The sequence below is a fragment of the Paramisgurnus dabryanus genome, chromosome 24, assembly GCF_030506205.2.
Source record: "Paramisgurnus dabryanus chromosome 24, PD_genome_1.1, whole genome shotgun sequence".
NCBI classification, from domain to species: Eukaryota; Metazoa; Chordata; class Actinopteri; order Cypriniformes; family Cobitidae; genus Paramisgurnus; species Paramisgurnus dabryanus.
In genome coordinates this window covers 12,286,925-12,304,058 of record NC_133360.1, presented here as the reverse complement: position 1 = coordinate 12,304,058, position 17,134 = coordinate 12,286,925, and the positions used below count along the sequence as shown (strand labels likewise).

At 35.8% G+C, this 17,134-nt stretch overlaps 1 protein-coding gene across 2 annotated transcripts in view; it reads left to right on the top strand.

Moving 5' to 3' along the window:
* The window catches only part of sbno2b (strawberry notch homolog 2b), a 49,599-nt gene that overhangs the window by 14,363 nt on the left and 18,102 nt on the right, over window positions 1–17,134 (top strand). The window contains exon 4 of one of the 2 annotated variants that reach the window (XM_065245962.2): window positions 2,316–2,415. In XM_065245962.2, the coding sequence (XP_065102034.1) occupies window positions 2,316–2,415 (100 nt within the window). Of the gene's footprint in view, window positions 1–2,315; window positions 2,416–10,436; window positions 10,780–17,134 lie in introns of those variants that run through there. The other variant, XM_065245966.2, reaches the window with a different exon arrangement.

Below are 17,134 nucleotides of genomic sequence, written 5' to 3'. Positions count from 1 at the left end.
CACCTGTGTTTGTGATGATAAAACAAAGATGGTAGCTTAGGGGCCACTGTGCATAGGTGTGGTTAGGATTCCCATTCTTATATTAAACTGAGTATTATCCATTAGAGACCCTATACATGATATACATTTATGTGTTATATATATATCATATTCACTATACACATTTCCCTTCATTGATAGTAAATTAAACATATACATATACACATAAACTATATACACATAAACTATATATATAAATGTATATCATGTATAGGGTGTATATATATATATATATATATATATATATATATATATATATATGTTTAATTTACTATCAATGAAGGGAAATGTGTATAGTGAATATGAGCACTGGGGTGTTAAATGTTTGCCCGACTAGACTGGAGTAGGCTGTTATTAAATGACACACTGTGTCAAAGCAGGGATACATTAATTTACTAGTCTATATTTAGCATGAAGTAATTTCATATTCCGTCTTATGTTGTTTAGAAAGAGGATACGAGTGATTATTTTTTCATAGGGATAAGATTATACAGGTCATGGATAGGACATTGTGGGATAGATTCCGTATTCCAGAGGTTACAGAGCGGAGCGAATTATATTGTGTTGATGGAATTTGTCTGAATCAGTGTAACCAAGTTTGCGGCACAATATCACGAAGGGGATTTCCACACAACCCCTGGATCTGTTTTTCCGTACAGTTTTTATTTGAGGAACTCCAATTTTATGGTTTTCACTGTTCGCAGAAAATGATTTGGTTTAAAAATAACATTTGAAATACTTTTAAAAAAATTCCCTGGGATTATTGTGTACTATTTATCAGTGCAAAAATCTTTTCTGATTAAAAATGCTGTTAAAATACGACATGTGGGCGGGAAAAATAATATTACAGGGCTCCAGACTAACTTTTTTTACTAGGAGCCCCCAAATGAAAATTTTAGGGGCGCAACCAAGAAATTTAGGGGCACACACCGTAAATCAATATGCTAACCAAATATTCACATTTCTACAAATTTACACTGTATTACTAATAAATACTTTGTTGATAGATGCAGAACGTACAATGTGCTGTTTAAAAGTTCACTGTCACATCAGAAAAAAAGGTCAAATTTACTGGTCACACATGTGCGACTGGATGTAAAATTCAGTGGCACACTCTCAAATTTTGGTGGCAATCTAGAGCCCTGTATTAAGCAATAATATCATAGCTTAGGACAGTGGTCCTCAAACTGGGGGCCGCGAGATGGTGCCAGGGGGGCTCCAGTTTTATGACATTTTATAACATACATTAATTTATCATGAATTCTGTGTAATTAAACCTTAAAATATAAGGCTACTAACCAACTGCACTACTTTTTATAATTTAATATGTTTTGTTTTATTAAAAGGTTATGTTTTAGAACACATTTGTATGCATGCGCTCAGTGATGCATATAGGCTTATATAAATAATGCATACATATATTTTGAAATATAAAAGTATAATCAGAAATACGTGATTGAACTTTATATTTTTTATAGTTTGTGACGTGCACACCACCGCAGGTCACACTTCACCACCGCAAAACATATTAAATGATACAATGTTAGTCCTGTTGCTTGGTAGCTAGCTATATTTTTCTGAGGTTTAATTACAGAGAATGGATTTATATCTTATAAATCTTTATGGACATTGCAAACAAGTTGTCTATAAAGTATAAATAATTTATTGATTGTAATTTTTGTTGGATAGAGACGTCTTAACATAAATGTGAATCTGAATCAAAGAAGCCAATGTGAAGTTTCCTTCACATGTATAATGTATAATGATTTTCCACAGAGTGAAGTGAGAGAGAACTGAAAGTGAGTGTCTCATGACACAGGCATGACTTGTAAGGTAGTTAATGAATGAATATCACATGATGCAGTTTGCATGTTAACTACTGGAGCCAATGGTGGTGGACTTACTTTACTTATTGCACTGTGGTCATGTTTTAATGCACTGTGGTGATGCACTGTGGCTTTTCTGGGTTATGTATACACACTATAGCATTAGCATTTGAAATCTGCTTCAAAGTTAAACACAAAAATGTAAAAAATACTACCTTTAAGATGACATCAATGTCGAATATGAATATTGAAATATAATCATAAGGATGTGTGAGTAAAGTGCCTTAAGACACACTAAGACACAAAGCAAATTTCCTTCTTCCTTTTTTGGCACTGTATATGATACATTTCAAAACTACATGATACATCACAAAACTTTTATATCTGTGCAATCCTGTAATGTCACAGTCTGGAGAAGTCGCATTAACACGTCTCTCTCTCATCTCCCAGACCACTGCTCAACGGCACATCAGACATGCTGACAGATTTTTACATTCCTGACTTTGACTTCTCCAGCTTGGGTTTTCCTCGGATCGGAGACCACCTTCAGGTAAGGCTGCATGTTGTCATTTTGGGAATTGGGATTTGGTGTAGGGTTTCTCCAGAAGCTTTAATCGTGTAGTCATCATGACACCGTCTTGTAGGAGCCTAGACGGAGGGAAAAGGAGCGTGTTTGTCATCTTGCAAAGCTTGTTATTGATGAGTGGATCTATTTGAGATTTCTGTGTCTCTTTGTTTACTGTTTCAGTAAAGAGAAAAGTGATTATAAAATGGATTGGATTTTTTAATTATCCTGGATGCTGTTTGGTCCACACAGTATTCCAGCTGAATATGCACAGGGCCCTATGAAATCTGTTTTATTTTTTTTTCAAATTCCATTTAATTTCTTCTTGAATAAATTATTATTATTATTTTTCTGGATTCTAGTTTTAAATTGCAGTAATCAAAAAGCATATCTTATCAACTGAAGACATTTAACAAAAACAATTTCTTTGAAAGTTTTATTTAAAATGACACATAGGCCTATGTATTTCGGCTGTCACTACAACAATGCCACTGACAAGCAACCAGATGTTTAGTTTTTTTTTAATCATAAGACTATACTCATCGTGTTTTAGTTTTTAGGCGTCTGAATTAAATGTTAATATATTAGTTATTAAAAATTATCTGTCAACAATCTATGATTAAACATTAGCAATAAATACAAATAAAACACTGCACAGTCCTCACTGTATGAATTACGGCTACAAAAGTGTTTGGTTTGTAATGAACATTTCTGGCTTTCACTTTAGACCCAAGACAGCTTTTAAACTCCACTGTTTCACAAACATCCAGCTGTTTATGTTCACTTAAACTTGAAAAAACTTAGTTCAGTGATCACACGTGTGTTGACTGCCGATGGTCTTGTGTGAGCCATCATCATGTCTGAGGAACATATACGAGTGATACACCCTGGCAAATAGATGTAAAGAGCATTGCATTGCGTCCTATGGTGGGAATGCACAGTCTCATACAGTATATTCACTGCATCCGCTACTTTTCTTCATCTTTTCTGAATTTGTTAATGTCCTGTAAATATACTCTTAAAGCTTTCTCTGGAAGAAAGTATTCATGAATATCAGTTGACGTCACTCACATCTCAAACTTGTCTTCTGCCATTTCGGGTGCCTGAAGTACTCAACATTGTTTGTGTACACTAAAAAGAAAGTTTTGAACAACTGACTTTGACACATAGCGCCCTACTTTTCTAAAAATTACTCTACAGGTGAAATAATTATAGTTTTCTCTCTATTTCAAGACATGTGGTGGTAGTAGTAGATGATAAAAAATAAAACTACACACTTCGCCATTTATGTAAATTATAAGTTCATATTTCAATGTTGTTAAATTTCCACTTCCACTTTCATTTCCACAAAAAAGATGCATTTTACAAGAACAGAAGCAGCAAAGACCAAACAGACCATGAGTGTGTTGAAAAAGCATCCTGACTTTGCTGCTTATCAAGCATTTCTTTTGTGGGCTCCACTGATTCACTTCAATGTCACACATTATTCCAGTCACGTTCGGACCTGTGGTCCCACACCTGTATGCCAAACATTAATGGGGTTTGTTTTACACACAAACGTGCCCCTTTTGACCCCTGCATGTGACTTGGAGTACTAGTACAAGCTGGTTATTTAAAGCCCTTTGGCTCTGTGTGTAGGAGTCGGACACGAGTTGGAAATTTACGCTTTTTGGTGGCGCATGCTTTAATGAAATCATTCATGCTGTAGCTTCGGGTTACCGCCTCAGCAAAGCTAAGTTTACTTCAGTTTTCAGTTTAATAGGGACATTACATCAGTGGCTAAATAGATAAACCTATTTTCATCTCAGTGGGGTAAATTAAAATACACAAACAAGGCTATATTAAGGGGTGACGTGGGGTGATGGGAAGTTTATCAAAGAGAATAAAACAGTCAGATTGCAGGCTAACATAGTTTTTAAAGCTATATATTTATGCTTTGGAATGATGTTAGAGATGTATTTTCCAAACCAATGAATCATAGCTATGACAGCAGCTATAATTTCTAATTAGCTAAAGACTGAAAATAATTAAAAGGCATAGTCATAAACATCAATGTTTTTCTATTTAGCAACACAATAAATTCTGTCTGAAGACTACAGAGCATAAGCAACTTAGGATTTTACTTTGTCTGGCTGATTCAGACAAAAGAAAGGTTTAGGGTGAGGAAGATGGCCTCTTTTGTGATTTAAAGGGATAGTTCACCAAAAAAAGAAAATTTTGTCATTATTTACTTATCCTCATGTCGTTCGAAACCTGTATGAGTTTCTTCATATTGTTGAACACAAAAGAAGATATTTTGATCAGTGATGTTAAACACACAGTTGATGGTACCCATTGACTTCCATGGTATTTGTTTTTCCTACTATGGAAGTCAGTGGGCACCATCAACTGTGCAAACATCAAAATGTATTTTATTAAAATATCTTCTGTTGTGAATAATCAAGAAACTCATTCAACATGAAGGTGAGCCAATGGTGACAGAAATGTAATTTTGGGTGAACTATCCCCAGGGTTCCTACGGGTTCTTGAAATCCTTGAAAGTTTGTGAATCTGTGGGAAAAAAATTCAAGGCCCTGGGAAGTTTAAAAAAATATACATGCATAGATACAGGTCATTGAAAGTGCTTCAATCTATTTTATGGAAGAAGTTTTCTGGAAAAAATTCTCCATATTATACCCTACGTGCTAAACTGTTCGCTTTAAATGCTTATATCTTTTGTATGCGAATGTTGATTCATACCAAAATGCTTTTTTTGCATAGTTGTGTTTGACACATGAAAATGTCTCGGGTTACGTATGTAACTGTTGTTCCCTAAGAAGGGAACGAGGCGCTGCGTCTCCCTTGCCATACTTCCTGCGTCCCTGTAACGCCGTCTTTGGCAATATTTCAGATAGCGATATACTTCCTGGCTCCCACGTCCCCCTGACTTTGTCGTTAAGCCTCATCATTGGTTGAATTTGATATACACATTCAGTCGCACTTACCCTTGGAGGCGTCCCCAAAGTGTCACCGCAGTGACGCAGCGCGAGTTCCCTCGAAAGGGAACTGTAACAATTTATCTTTACATTATCTTCACAATGTAACCCTGCTCTCACTTGAAATGTGTCCTCACGTTTAGTCCTTGAATTTGAGGGTATTGGACCTGGAATATCCTTGAAAGGTTCTTGAAGTTAACTTAGTTGTGGGAACCCTGTATCCCTTTCCTTCATAGGAAACCTTTCTATTATACTGACACTAAAATAATGGCCGTTTCTCAAACTTAAGGCGGAGGTCGCATTTGTAGACTGAAAACGTCATAAAGACGTATTCTTATTTTATAATATTAACAATTATAAAGTTGACTATTATTCTACGTTAATCGTAAATTGTTGTGATATGCTTATGACTTGCGAATTTAATGCTCAGTTAACTGAAATAAACCAGGCTTGATGACATGCACCCTTCCGTTTGAGAAATGGCCAATAGATGTACCCAAAAATCCAGAAGAGGAATCACATCAGCTCCCCCTGGTTTTCACATGACACACAGAGCGAAACAATAATGATGTCCTGGGCCTGGTGCCTAAAGTCTTGTTTCATCACTTATGACGATCATGAAACCTTTTATTTGTCAATGTTTTTATTTGTTTATGAAATACATAAATATCTAAAACTGTTTACAGGCAGTAAGTAAATAAATGACCTACTGGCCCAGTTGGGACAGCAGAAAGTTATATTTACTGGCAGTATATAACTCGCAGAGTAGTGATGTCGTTCTGGATGTTGTTCCTCATCATGTGAGGCTCTTTCAGGATTTCCTCTTTTTGTTTAGAGACACAAGTTTGTGTTGACAGGATGTACGACCATAGTATCAAAATAAAGATAGACTGCCAATCTTGTGTCTTCCCACCAATAGCCCTTCGCTCTATTTAAGATGCAAATGATGCTTAGTTAGGGATGGGTCATGTCGGACTACTAGGTAACTGTTATTGATTTGTAAATCAAGCTAGTTTATCTTACATTTGTTTTTTTATATGACAGTTTTGTATGCGGTAAAAGTGAAGATCACACTCTGCACCTGCCCTGAGATTGTTGATAACTGTGCAGCTGTGCAGATCGCCCGACTAAACCAAGCATACTGCATAAAAAGTGCCTGAAGTCTTCAAAACCGCAGTGAAATTTGTCCACGTTACACACCTGTGCATGCACCTGCTTTTTTATAAATAATAAACAACTTATTAAAGAATGCAGGTGCAAACAATGCTTGCGTATCATCTGTTGTCGTTGCACTTATTGTTAGCAGCATACGTTTTTGCTTTTGATTGGTTCGAAAAATGTATCCGTTGTTCACCTGATTTAGATTAAGTGTAGGCATTTCTTTTGTTTTTCTTTGCTGTGCTGAGAAAACTCGTATCATACGTGCCTCGCAAGAAGGAAAAGAGCGATAACCTGAACTCTACAACACGAGAGAGTGTAAAACCGCAGGCCGACCACAAAGGCAAAAGCAAAGCTAAAAGACCTGCATGCTTTTGCGTACTCCTTACACAGACACATTTGTAGCGCATGCATCATCACCATGCGTATTAAGGGGTCTTTTTTCACACATTGTTTAAATGTTTGATCACTAAGCAGAGATTCGTTCAAGTGGGAGGTTGTCACAACTGAATTGCCGTAAGTGGATTTCAGGGGAAACATGCAATTGTTAATTTAGCCTACGTACATTAGACCTCAATGGAAGCTATTTTTGCAAATGCTATCTTTATAAAAAATATTTATATCTATCCACCTTCCCTGTTTCATCTTTTAATGGATATTAAATAAAGAAAAAATATATGAATCGGCACGTAGTGGTTAGCTTTTGTATTTGCAAATGTTTTCCAAGCATGTAATATGTCAGGATCTTGCACTTGCAACCTTGCAAAAGATACAGAATAGGACTTGCTAAGAATAAAATTTTTATTATTTCCTCATAAAATGACCTTTTGACCCATACACATACCACCACCAAATTAATTCTAAGAAAATGCATGACGTAGTTTCTATATCGACACATTACATTGGTGCCCAAGCCTTTCTGATTTTTTAATTTTATCTTTGATGTTAATTTGATAATGTTAAAGGGATAAAAATTAAAAATCTGTCATCGTTTACTCGCTCTCATGTTGTTACAAGCCTGTATATATTTCTTTGTTCTGGTGAACACGAAGGAAGATATTTTGAGAAATGTTTGTAACCAAACCTTTAATGAGCCCCATTTACTTCCATAGTAGGACAAAATAATACTATGGAAGTGAATGGGGCTCACGAATGGTTGGCTACAAACATTTCTCAAAATATCTTCCTTTTTGTTCAAATTTATACAGATTATACAACGTGAGAGCAAGTAAATGATGATAGATTTTTCATTTTTGGGTGAACTATCCCTTTAATTTCGTCTTTAGTTGTACTGTATATCAGAATAATTTGCACAATAATTCACTTTAATAGCATTTATCACTGTAAAAAAATTATTCCACTTAATTTTTAAATATAATCAGCTTGGATATACAAATCATTACAACTTTTTTTTTTTTAATCTTGACTAGTGATGAGTTGCTGTAACTTATAAAATAAAGTTAAAAAAATTAAACGTTACAGCAACTCATTACTACACTCTTAGAAAGGATGTGTTAATTTTTTACACAACTTTTTGTGTTAAGTTTTTAACACCCTGTGTGTAATTTTAACACATTATTTGTCATTTTTTGCTGATTTTTTTATCAAAAATTAAAGTAACACAAAATGTGTTGTTTCAATAATAACACAGTGATGGGTGGATTATGTGTTTAAAACACATCCGTTCAAAGAGTGTAGATAAAAAATAAAATTTGCAATGACTTGTTACTGCGTGTTTGTTAATCTTGAATAATTCTTCCTTGTACAACTTTCTTTAAATATTTTGTTCACATTTTTAATGCTTAAACAATAAACAATAGTATTATAAATAATTATACCACGGGTCTGTAGAATGCTGTATTCTGATTGGCTGAGAAATGTTCCGTGGGTATGCATTAATTTCAGATAATCGCACACCTAACTTTTCAAATGTCTTAAAAATAGGCACCAGAGCAATGTTTGTGGTAACCGTGGTATAAGAGGAAAAATTGACTCCGGTCCTTTGAATTATTTGAAAATAATGCACACCGGCAGTGTAACGTTGCACCATGGGTGTGCATTATTTTCTTATAATTCAATGGCCCGTCGTCAATTATTCCTTACATAATTAAACATTAACCAAGATTAATACGTGTTTTAAAATTGTGATGATACCTAAAGAAATACCCAACTTAAAGGAATAGTCTATCCATTTTCCATATTAAACCATGTTATTACCTTAACTAAGAAGAGTTGATACATACCTCTATCATCTTAGTGCGTGCACGTAAGCGCTGGGGCGCGCTGCGACATTTCGATAGCATTTAGCTTAGCCCCATTCATTCAATGGTACCAAACAGAGATAAAGTTAGAAGTGACCAAACACATCAACGTTTTTCCTATTCAAGACGAGTAGTTATACGAGCAAGTATGGTTGCACAAAATAAAACATAGCGCTTTTCTAGGCGGATTTTAAAGGGTAACTATATTGTATGGCGGAATAGCACTTTTGGGAGTACTTCAACTCGCCTAAAAAATCTGCTCCCCTTCTCTCTCTCATAATGGGAGAGGGAGGGTGTTACTGCGCCGAGTCGAAGTACTCCCAAAAGTGCTTTTCCGCCATACAATATAGTTACCCTTTTAAATCCGCTTAGAAAAGCGCCACGTTTTATTTTGTACCACCAAACTTGCTCGTATAACTACTCGTCTTAAATAGGAAAAACATTGATGTGTTTGGTCACTTCTAACTTTATCTCTGTTTGGTACCATTGAATGAATGGGGCTAAGCTAAATGCTATCGAAATGTCGCAGCGCGCCCCAGCGCTTACGTGCACGCACTAAGATGATAGAGGTATGTATCAACTCTTCTTAGTTAAGGTAATAACATGGTTTAATATGGAAAATGAGTAGACTATTCCTTTAAGTTACTGTTTTATACCATAAAGTTGTACTAATAAACTAAATCAAATAACTTATTTGATAGCCTTGATGAAATAAAAATTGTACTTCCTCTCACCACCCACTCAATGGAAGTATATTAATATACGCAATAATCTATGACTCATGTCTACTGATATCTCAGTAATACCGCATCACAGGCCATCACCATGGAAGTATTTTCACAATAATGACACAATAGCAAGGCGCCATTCTGTCGCTGGGGCTACCAGTCACTGGCTACTTACGGCCACGATGTGCTTCCAGAAAACATTGATTTCTGTTTTGAACCATTGCTACGGCCAGGCTCCAAACTGATTAGCCGTTCCAAGATGGCACGATGTTTTCCGTAAAGATTGCAGAAATAGCTGATTTTGGGGGGCTGGGTTCAAGAATCAATTAGATGCGCCAGGTGTTTATTCTTCTAAGCTTTTTACCGTAACTTCACTTTGCGACCGGGCAATGATGCATTTTTGAAAACCAGCCAACTGGGTACGAGTAAATTTTTTTTTTAAGGAATGAAGTTTTTTATAGCCTGACGTATACAAAGTCATGAAACATCTGCTCGCTCATCACAGTCACCCATCCGTCCGTAAACAAATCGCCTCGATTGTTTTCCTTTTATAAATGATGAAGTATCTCCTTCAGGATGGGGTCTGGAGACAAAAGGCAGTGTACGGATTACTACTGGGAGTCACTAAATGTAATAATGTTTAAATGATGATCTGCCGGCTTCAAACAGGCCAGTGCAGGAGAACGGGAGCGCTGCACTGTTTACACTACAAATGCGGTTGAGTTACACCATGTACTGTAAAGAGGGCTTGACTGCCAGTAACTCTAGTCAGTTACCAACAAAAGCATCATTTCCTGAAAACTCCTCCTCTACCCTCCCCCTCTCATGGCTCCCCTCCCCTCTCAAGCACCTTAAGCAATGAGGAACTAACCGACAATCAATATGACTAAACCTTCATTCGCATACAACACGGTACCTGTCACTCTTTTATTACTGGGAAGGCGAGGGGTCGCACTCGCAAGCCTAGGAACGTACCTGTTGTTGCGTTGAAGAGTTTTTTTGGAGTACAGCTGTGCAGTTCTCTCTCTCTTTCTCTCTCTCTGTCATTCTCTCTTCCTATCCGTCTTGTGATGTTGTTGGGAATGTTGCAGCTGTGAATGCCGGCTCTCTCTCCAGCACATGGAATGATCTGTTGGTTTCTGGAGGTGAACGACAGTGACTAGACTCATGTCACTCATGCAATTTTGGACTAAGTTTTATGCACAACTCGGACGTCCTCCACCAAAGGTAGAGCGCTGGCTAATTCATATTTTTACTTCTCATCACTGGTTTAGGACACGACATTGCTGTTTGTTTCTCAAATTGACGGCGTAAATGAATAAACTTACGGGGTGAGAAATTCAAATTGGCGTCTTGCCTAAAGTTCTGCTTTCCTGCAAATTGTTTCCTTGAAGAGATAAGAAAATTTGTTTCCTTGTAAATCAGAAATTGGGTTTGAGCTACGATCTTTTGCAAAATTGTGGTCTTTACGTTTTGGATTGGGACAGTGTGGATTTTCATTGTTTCGGCATGTCGTCTCATAGGTCTATTAGTAATCAGCATGACAAACACTTGCTGGTTTACTGTAAGAGGTGGAAGCAGATGATTCTGGGATTTGCCTTCTAATGTGCAATTTTGCAATCGCTTGTAGTAACAAAAATGAATTGCAAAACTGTTTGCATTTGCTTTAATTTCTTGCAGCAGTTGCACTAAAGTCTTAATGTCACTTGTGTGCCACTTTTGTATCATTTATTCAACGCTATACACACACACACACACATTGAACTGTACTTTGCATTGCAGTGCATTCAAGTCTTTTATAACCATTGCATGAATGAATCAGGCAAAATTTGTAGCGTCCTGTTTTGCATAGGTTATTACAGCAGGCACGTCCCTGTATTCCGGTTATTAGCATCGTCCCTGACCAGAGCAGGGTTCGAATCTATTTTGGGGCTAAGGCAGATGCTTCTGTCTTACTGGAAAAGTGTGATGATAATGCTTTTTAAGATGCAGTAAACTTTCATTTCCCACACTGACAAACCTTACCCTGACCTCCAACCCTATGCGACGGCCCTTTTCTGTCTTTAGGGTTTCATTGCAAATTTCTCAATGTTCAATTCTATATTTTGATATCACAGCTAAAACTTTAAGTGAATGTTTTGGAGTAAAAATAATTTGATAAATTACAGTAACTGGAACTAAGGCACAAATGATGTAAACGGTGCTGTTCGTGTATCTATCAGCAGAATCCATTCAGTAATTTTTAAAGGTCAAATATAAAATAAAATGCTGGCCTAGTCTTCACTGTATCAATCATAGTAAAGCTACTAAAGACATTGAGTCGAGAATAGCAAATTATTTTTATTTTTTTTATGCTTGATTTATATTTGCAGTATAATAGACAATGGGAAGTTTACTCCTCATCTGTTTATTACTGTGTTTGTTGCAATCATTTTTCTCGTTCTTGGTTTCCTTATCAATTGTATCTCCCTGCTCCGATGCTCACGTCTTATAAAACGCATCAGGAAGAAGCTCTACATGATAATCTGGCAGTGACGCTCCAAACTCAACAGCTGTTTTCCCGTCAATGCTGGTCGGGAAGGTTCAATAAATGCCATTCTGTGGTGTAACCTGACACAGTGTCATAATAATGAGGCTTCATTACAGAGCAGGAGTGTCAGGAGATATGTGTGTGTGCATTGTTTTCTTCCCCTCGTCTTTTACACCGCCTTACTCATCTGTCTGACCGTGACTGCCAGCGTGTCATGCAGGTGCATCTTTTTCCTTACAGTTCGTAAAGGAAATGCTTACACTTACTGTAAATGATGAGTTTCTGGTGGTCCCCACAGACAGACTCTGCCACCTCATCTCAACCGAGCCTGTCTATATTTCCCCGACATATGGGTTGGTGCCAGTATTTTTGCTATGTTCGTCATTTTCTCAAACTTTCCTGAATGTCTATGCTGACGCTGCACGTCAGCGCCAAGCGAGTGGAAAACGGGATTCCCAAAGATCCGGCTACCAACCCAAACAGACACACGTCGGCAGGCTTCAAAGCGGCTTTGGTTTTGCAAAGGGCCGCATACAAAACCAAACAGAAGTGAAATTCACTGTTCGCAGGGCTGGCACCAGGGCATCGCAGGATTTCTCTCACAGACAGCAAGTTATAGAGTTCACGCCAGGCCGACCGGTTGACAAAACCACAGTGGGACTCAGGAAGGACGGAGAGGAATTGCTACATTTTTCCACAGTGCATGTGGCTCTCTTGCGACCTATAAAGGCAGAAGTGAGTTCGCATGCCGACAAATTAAACCTTTTAAAGGACTAAACTTAATCATCTGAGTTTTTTCTTGAACATGTGGAGGCACTGGAAGAGTCTGGCAACGGTCCCTGCTTAAAAGACGTCACAGTTGGCTAAGGTCATGTTAGGGCACTCATTAGTGGGTGGAATACATTCTTCCAGCAAGTAAACGTGTATGTGTGCATGATATATATCGTTAATCAGATAAAAGTAGAAAACTGTATGCTGTTGATGAAAAAGAACATTAAGGTGTTTCCGCAGCTTTGGAAACGTTCTTGACTTAGGGTTTGAATTTGATTAAAACAAACATTTTCTTTAATGTGAAGCCTGAAATGCCTAAACTTTTTTTTATGTTCAAAGTTGGATTCCTTGTATCTCAGAATCAGACATTCAATCTTAAAGTATCTTAAAATTATGACCTATATTTTTAAAACCAAAAACACTAAGTTGACACTAAAGAAACCTTTTTAGTTTGACTTTAGTTTGTAGTATCCATCTTTTTTTTTAAACAGCTTTGTTCAAACATTGCTGTACACAGGACATGTTTACGAATGAAACCGCATTGTCAAAAAAGAGCTTAACGTGAGCGAAGAAAAACTAAAAAAGTAAATATCACTTGTAAAGAGAATTCATTTAAGCATCATGATTTTTAAATCAAGCTGTGGTTTTGTGAAACATTTTGCAAAAAGTATTGTGTGTATTGAGGGTATGTGAAATATTAGCTGTGTGAGACAAAGGGGCTCTGCTTGTATCTTCCAGATATATGCAAAATTAATGTAAAATGCTAATAAAAACAATTTATTATTTAGGATTGGTGACAGCGTATTAAACAAATCACTTGTGATGGACAGTATTTATATAAACTTTTGGCTATTGCTAATAATTTATGAAAAGTATAGTTTAAAGGGATAGTTCACCCAAAAATGAAAAATTTGTCATTTATTCATCCTCATGTTGTTGCAAACCTGTATAAATTTCTTTGGTCGATAGCAGAGGAAGATAGCAGAAAACAGAAGCACAATTGACTTCCATAGTAAAAAAAAAATATTACACTGGAAGTCAATGGTGCTTAAAATAGTTTGGCTACAAATATTGCTCAAAATATCTTCCTTTGTGTTTAGCAGAACAAAATTAATACGAGTTTGTAACAACATGGTGGTGAGTAAATGATGAGGGAATTTTCATTTTCCGAGTAAACTAACCATTTAAGGAAAGTTGCCCACAGCCGAAGATAGTCTACTCAAAACTTTTTGTTTTACTTTTTTTCTTTAAATGTTAACATGGATTAGAAGCTATGAAATATAAAAAAGTATTATATAAATATTAAAATCGAGGCTATTAATAGAATGTGCTTTGGTTGGCAACTCAGAACTCCTTGCGGGCGCCATGTTGGAGGCCACTCATAAATAGATAAGTCTGCATTTTATTTTCCATTTTTATTAAAGCAAAACATATTAAAATGAAAATTATATTAATAGTGTTCATGTTGAAAGCCACTGTTGGGTCTCAGGAAAAGGAGGGGAATCCCTGTTTGCTGGCTCAGCAGTGGAGAAGAGGAGAGGAGAGAGGAGGCGGCCTGGCCTTCCTGGAAATCTTTTGCCTTGTTCCTTGTGGTTGCGTGAGACTGTACAGAGTCAAAATATGCAGTTGCCACTTGTTTAACAATAACCAAAGTCAGTTCCTTGGTGAATTATCCTAGTATTTATTTATGAACTGCTGTGTGTTCTCATTAATTGAAAAAAATACAGCGATCATTAAGTATTACTGAGACCAGGCCATATGTTTATGATGACCACAATACTTTGATCAATGTAAACAAATGGGCATGCTGTAACCTCAGAGATCTGAACTTTCTGGCAATACTTTCCAAAATGCACTCACTATTGAAAAATCATTTACCGGGCATTTCCTGGGTTTTGGGAGTAAACCAGTTTCCTGATGGATTGGTGCTGTTCTATATATGGGCATAAATATGTTTAGTCAGTTGTGCTGGGAAGGATAAAGTGCTTGTGGAAAGCAGAATGACTTGACAATGAAATCAATGAGCAACATTATTTGAATGCGGAAAGACGTCTTAACCGCCACTTGACAAACAAGTTACTTAAACAGACTTTTACCGATTGTGTATTGCTTTACGCCTTCAGCGACTTGTAAATGGAGGCAGATTCATTTACCAATTGTAAAGGTTAGATTTTAGTAGACTAATTTAGGAGTAACAACACTGTGCAACACTGATTCTAGAATGCTGATATTAGCAGACTGATTCATAATCATTGATTCTAGCACAGTGGTTCTCAATCTTTTTCCTTTCAAGGCCCTTTTTGCCCACAACAATACTTGAATGCCAGCCACTCACAATTTATACCGAATAAAATATACTTGATTCATATTTATTGATTCTAGGACACTGATTCATAATCTGTGATTGTGGAAATATGATTCTATGAAACAACTGATTTGTAATCAATGATTTAGAAAACTGATTCTATTAAACTGATTCACATTTATTGATTCTAGGACACTGATTCATAATCAATTATTGTAGAAAACTGATTCTATTAATTAAACTGATTCATATTTATTGAGACTAGGACACTGATTCATAATCAATGATTCTAGAACACTGGTTCTATGAAACAACTGATTCCTAATAAATGATTGTGGAAAACTGATTCTATTAAACTGATTCATATTTATTGATTCTAGAACACTGATTCATAATCAATGATTGTGGAAATATGATTCTATGAAACAACTGATTCGTAATCAATGATTGTAGAAAACTGATTCTATTAAACTGATTCATATTTATTGAGACTAGGACACTGATTCGTAATCAATGATTCTAGAACACTGGTTCTATGAAACAACTGATTCATAATCAGTGATGCTAGAAAACTGATTCTATTAAACTGATTTATATTTATTGAGACTAGGACACTGATTCATAATCAATGATTGTAGAACACTGATTCTATAAGACATCTGATTCGTAATACATTTTTGTGGAAAACTGATTCATATTTATTGATTCTAGGACACTGATTCATAATCAATGATTCTAAAACACTGGTTCTATAAAACAACTGATTCATAATCAATAAAGGTAGAAAACTGATTCTATGAAACGACTGATTCGTTATCAATGATTGTAGAAAATTGATTCATATTTATTGATTCTAGGACACTGATTCATAATCAATAATTCTAGAACACTGATTCTATGAAACGACTGATTTGTAAATCAATGATTGTAGTAAACTGATTAATATTTATTGATACTAGGACACTGATTCATAATCAATGTTTCTATGATTCTATGAAACAACTACTTCGTAATCAGTGATTGTAGAAAACTGATTCTATTAAACTGATTCATATTTACTGATTTTAGAACACTGATTACGAATCAGTTGTTTCATAGAATCTGTGATTGTAGAAAACTGATTCTATTAAACTGATTCATATTAATTGATTCCAGGACACTGATTCATAATCAATGATTGTAGAACACTGATTCTATGAAACAACTGATTCGTAATCAATGATTGTAGAACACTGATTCTATGAAACAACTGATTTGTAATCAGTGATTGTAGAAAACTGATTCTGTTAAACTGATTCATATTTATTGATTTTAGAACACTGATTACGAATCAGTTGTTTCATAGAATCCGTGATTGTAGAAAACTGATTCTATTAAACTGATTCATATTAATTGATTCCAGGACACTGATTCATAATCAATGATTGTAGAACACTGATTCTATGAAACAACTGATTCGTAATCAATGATTGTAGAAAACTGATTCTATTAAACTGATTCATATTTATTGATTTTAGAACACTGATTACGAATCAGTTGTTTTATAGAATTCATGATTGTAGAAAACTGATTCTATTAAACTGATTCATATTAATTGATTCCAGGACACTGATTCATAATCAATGATTCTAGAACACTGATTCTATGAAACAACTGATTCGTAATTAATGTATGTGTATAAATAATTCGTAATTAACTGTAGAAAACTGATTCATATTTATTGATTCTAGGACACTGATTCATAATCCGTGATTGTAGAACATTCCACTAAACATTGTAGATTCATTACACTAAAGGTGTGTTCGACTTCATGCAGCAGACTGACAGGCGTATGACATCAATGCAAAGCATGCAGAGACACTGACTCTCAAATTGTTCTTATGGCGCCGCATGAAATCAAATAAACCTTTCTTCTCAATCATCAATTCTAAAATACTGACTCTAGGAGACTGATTTACAGTCATTGATTCTGGAAC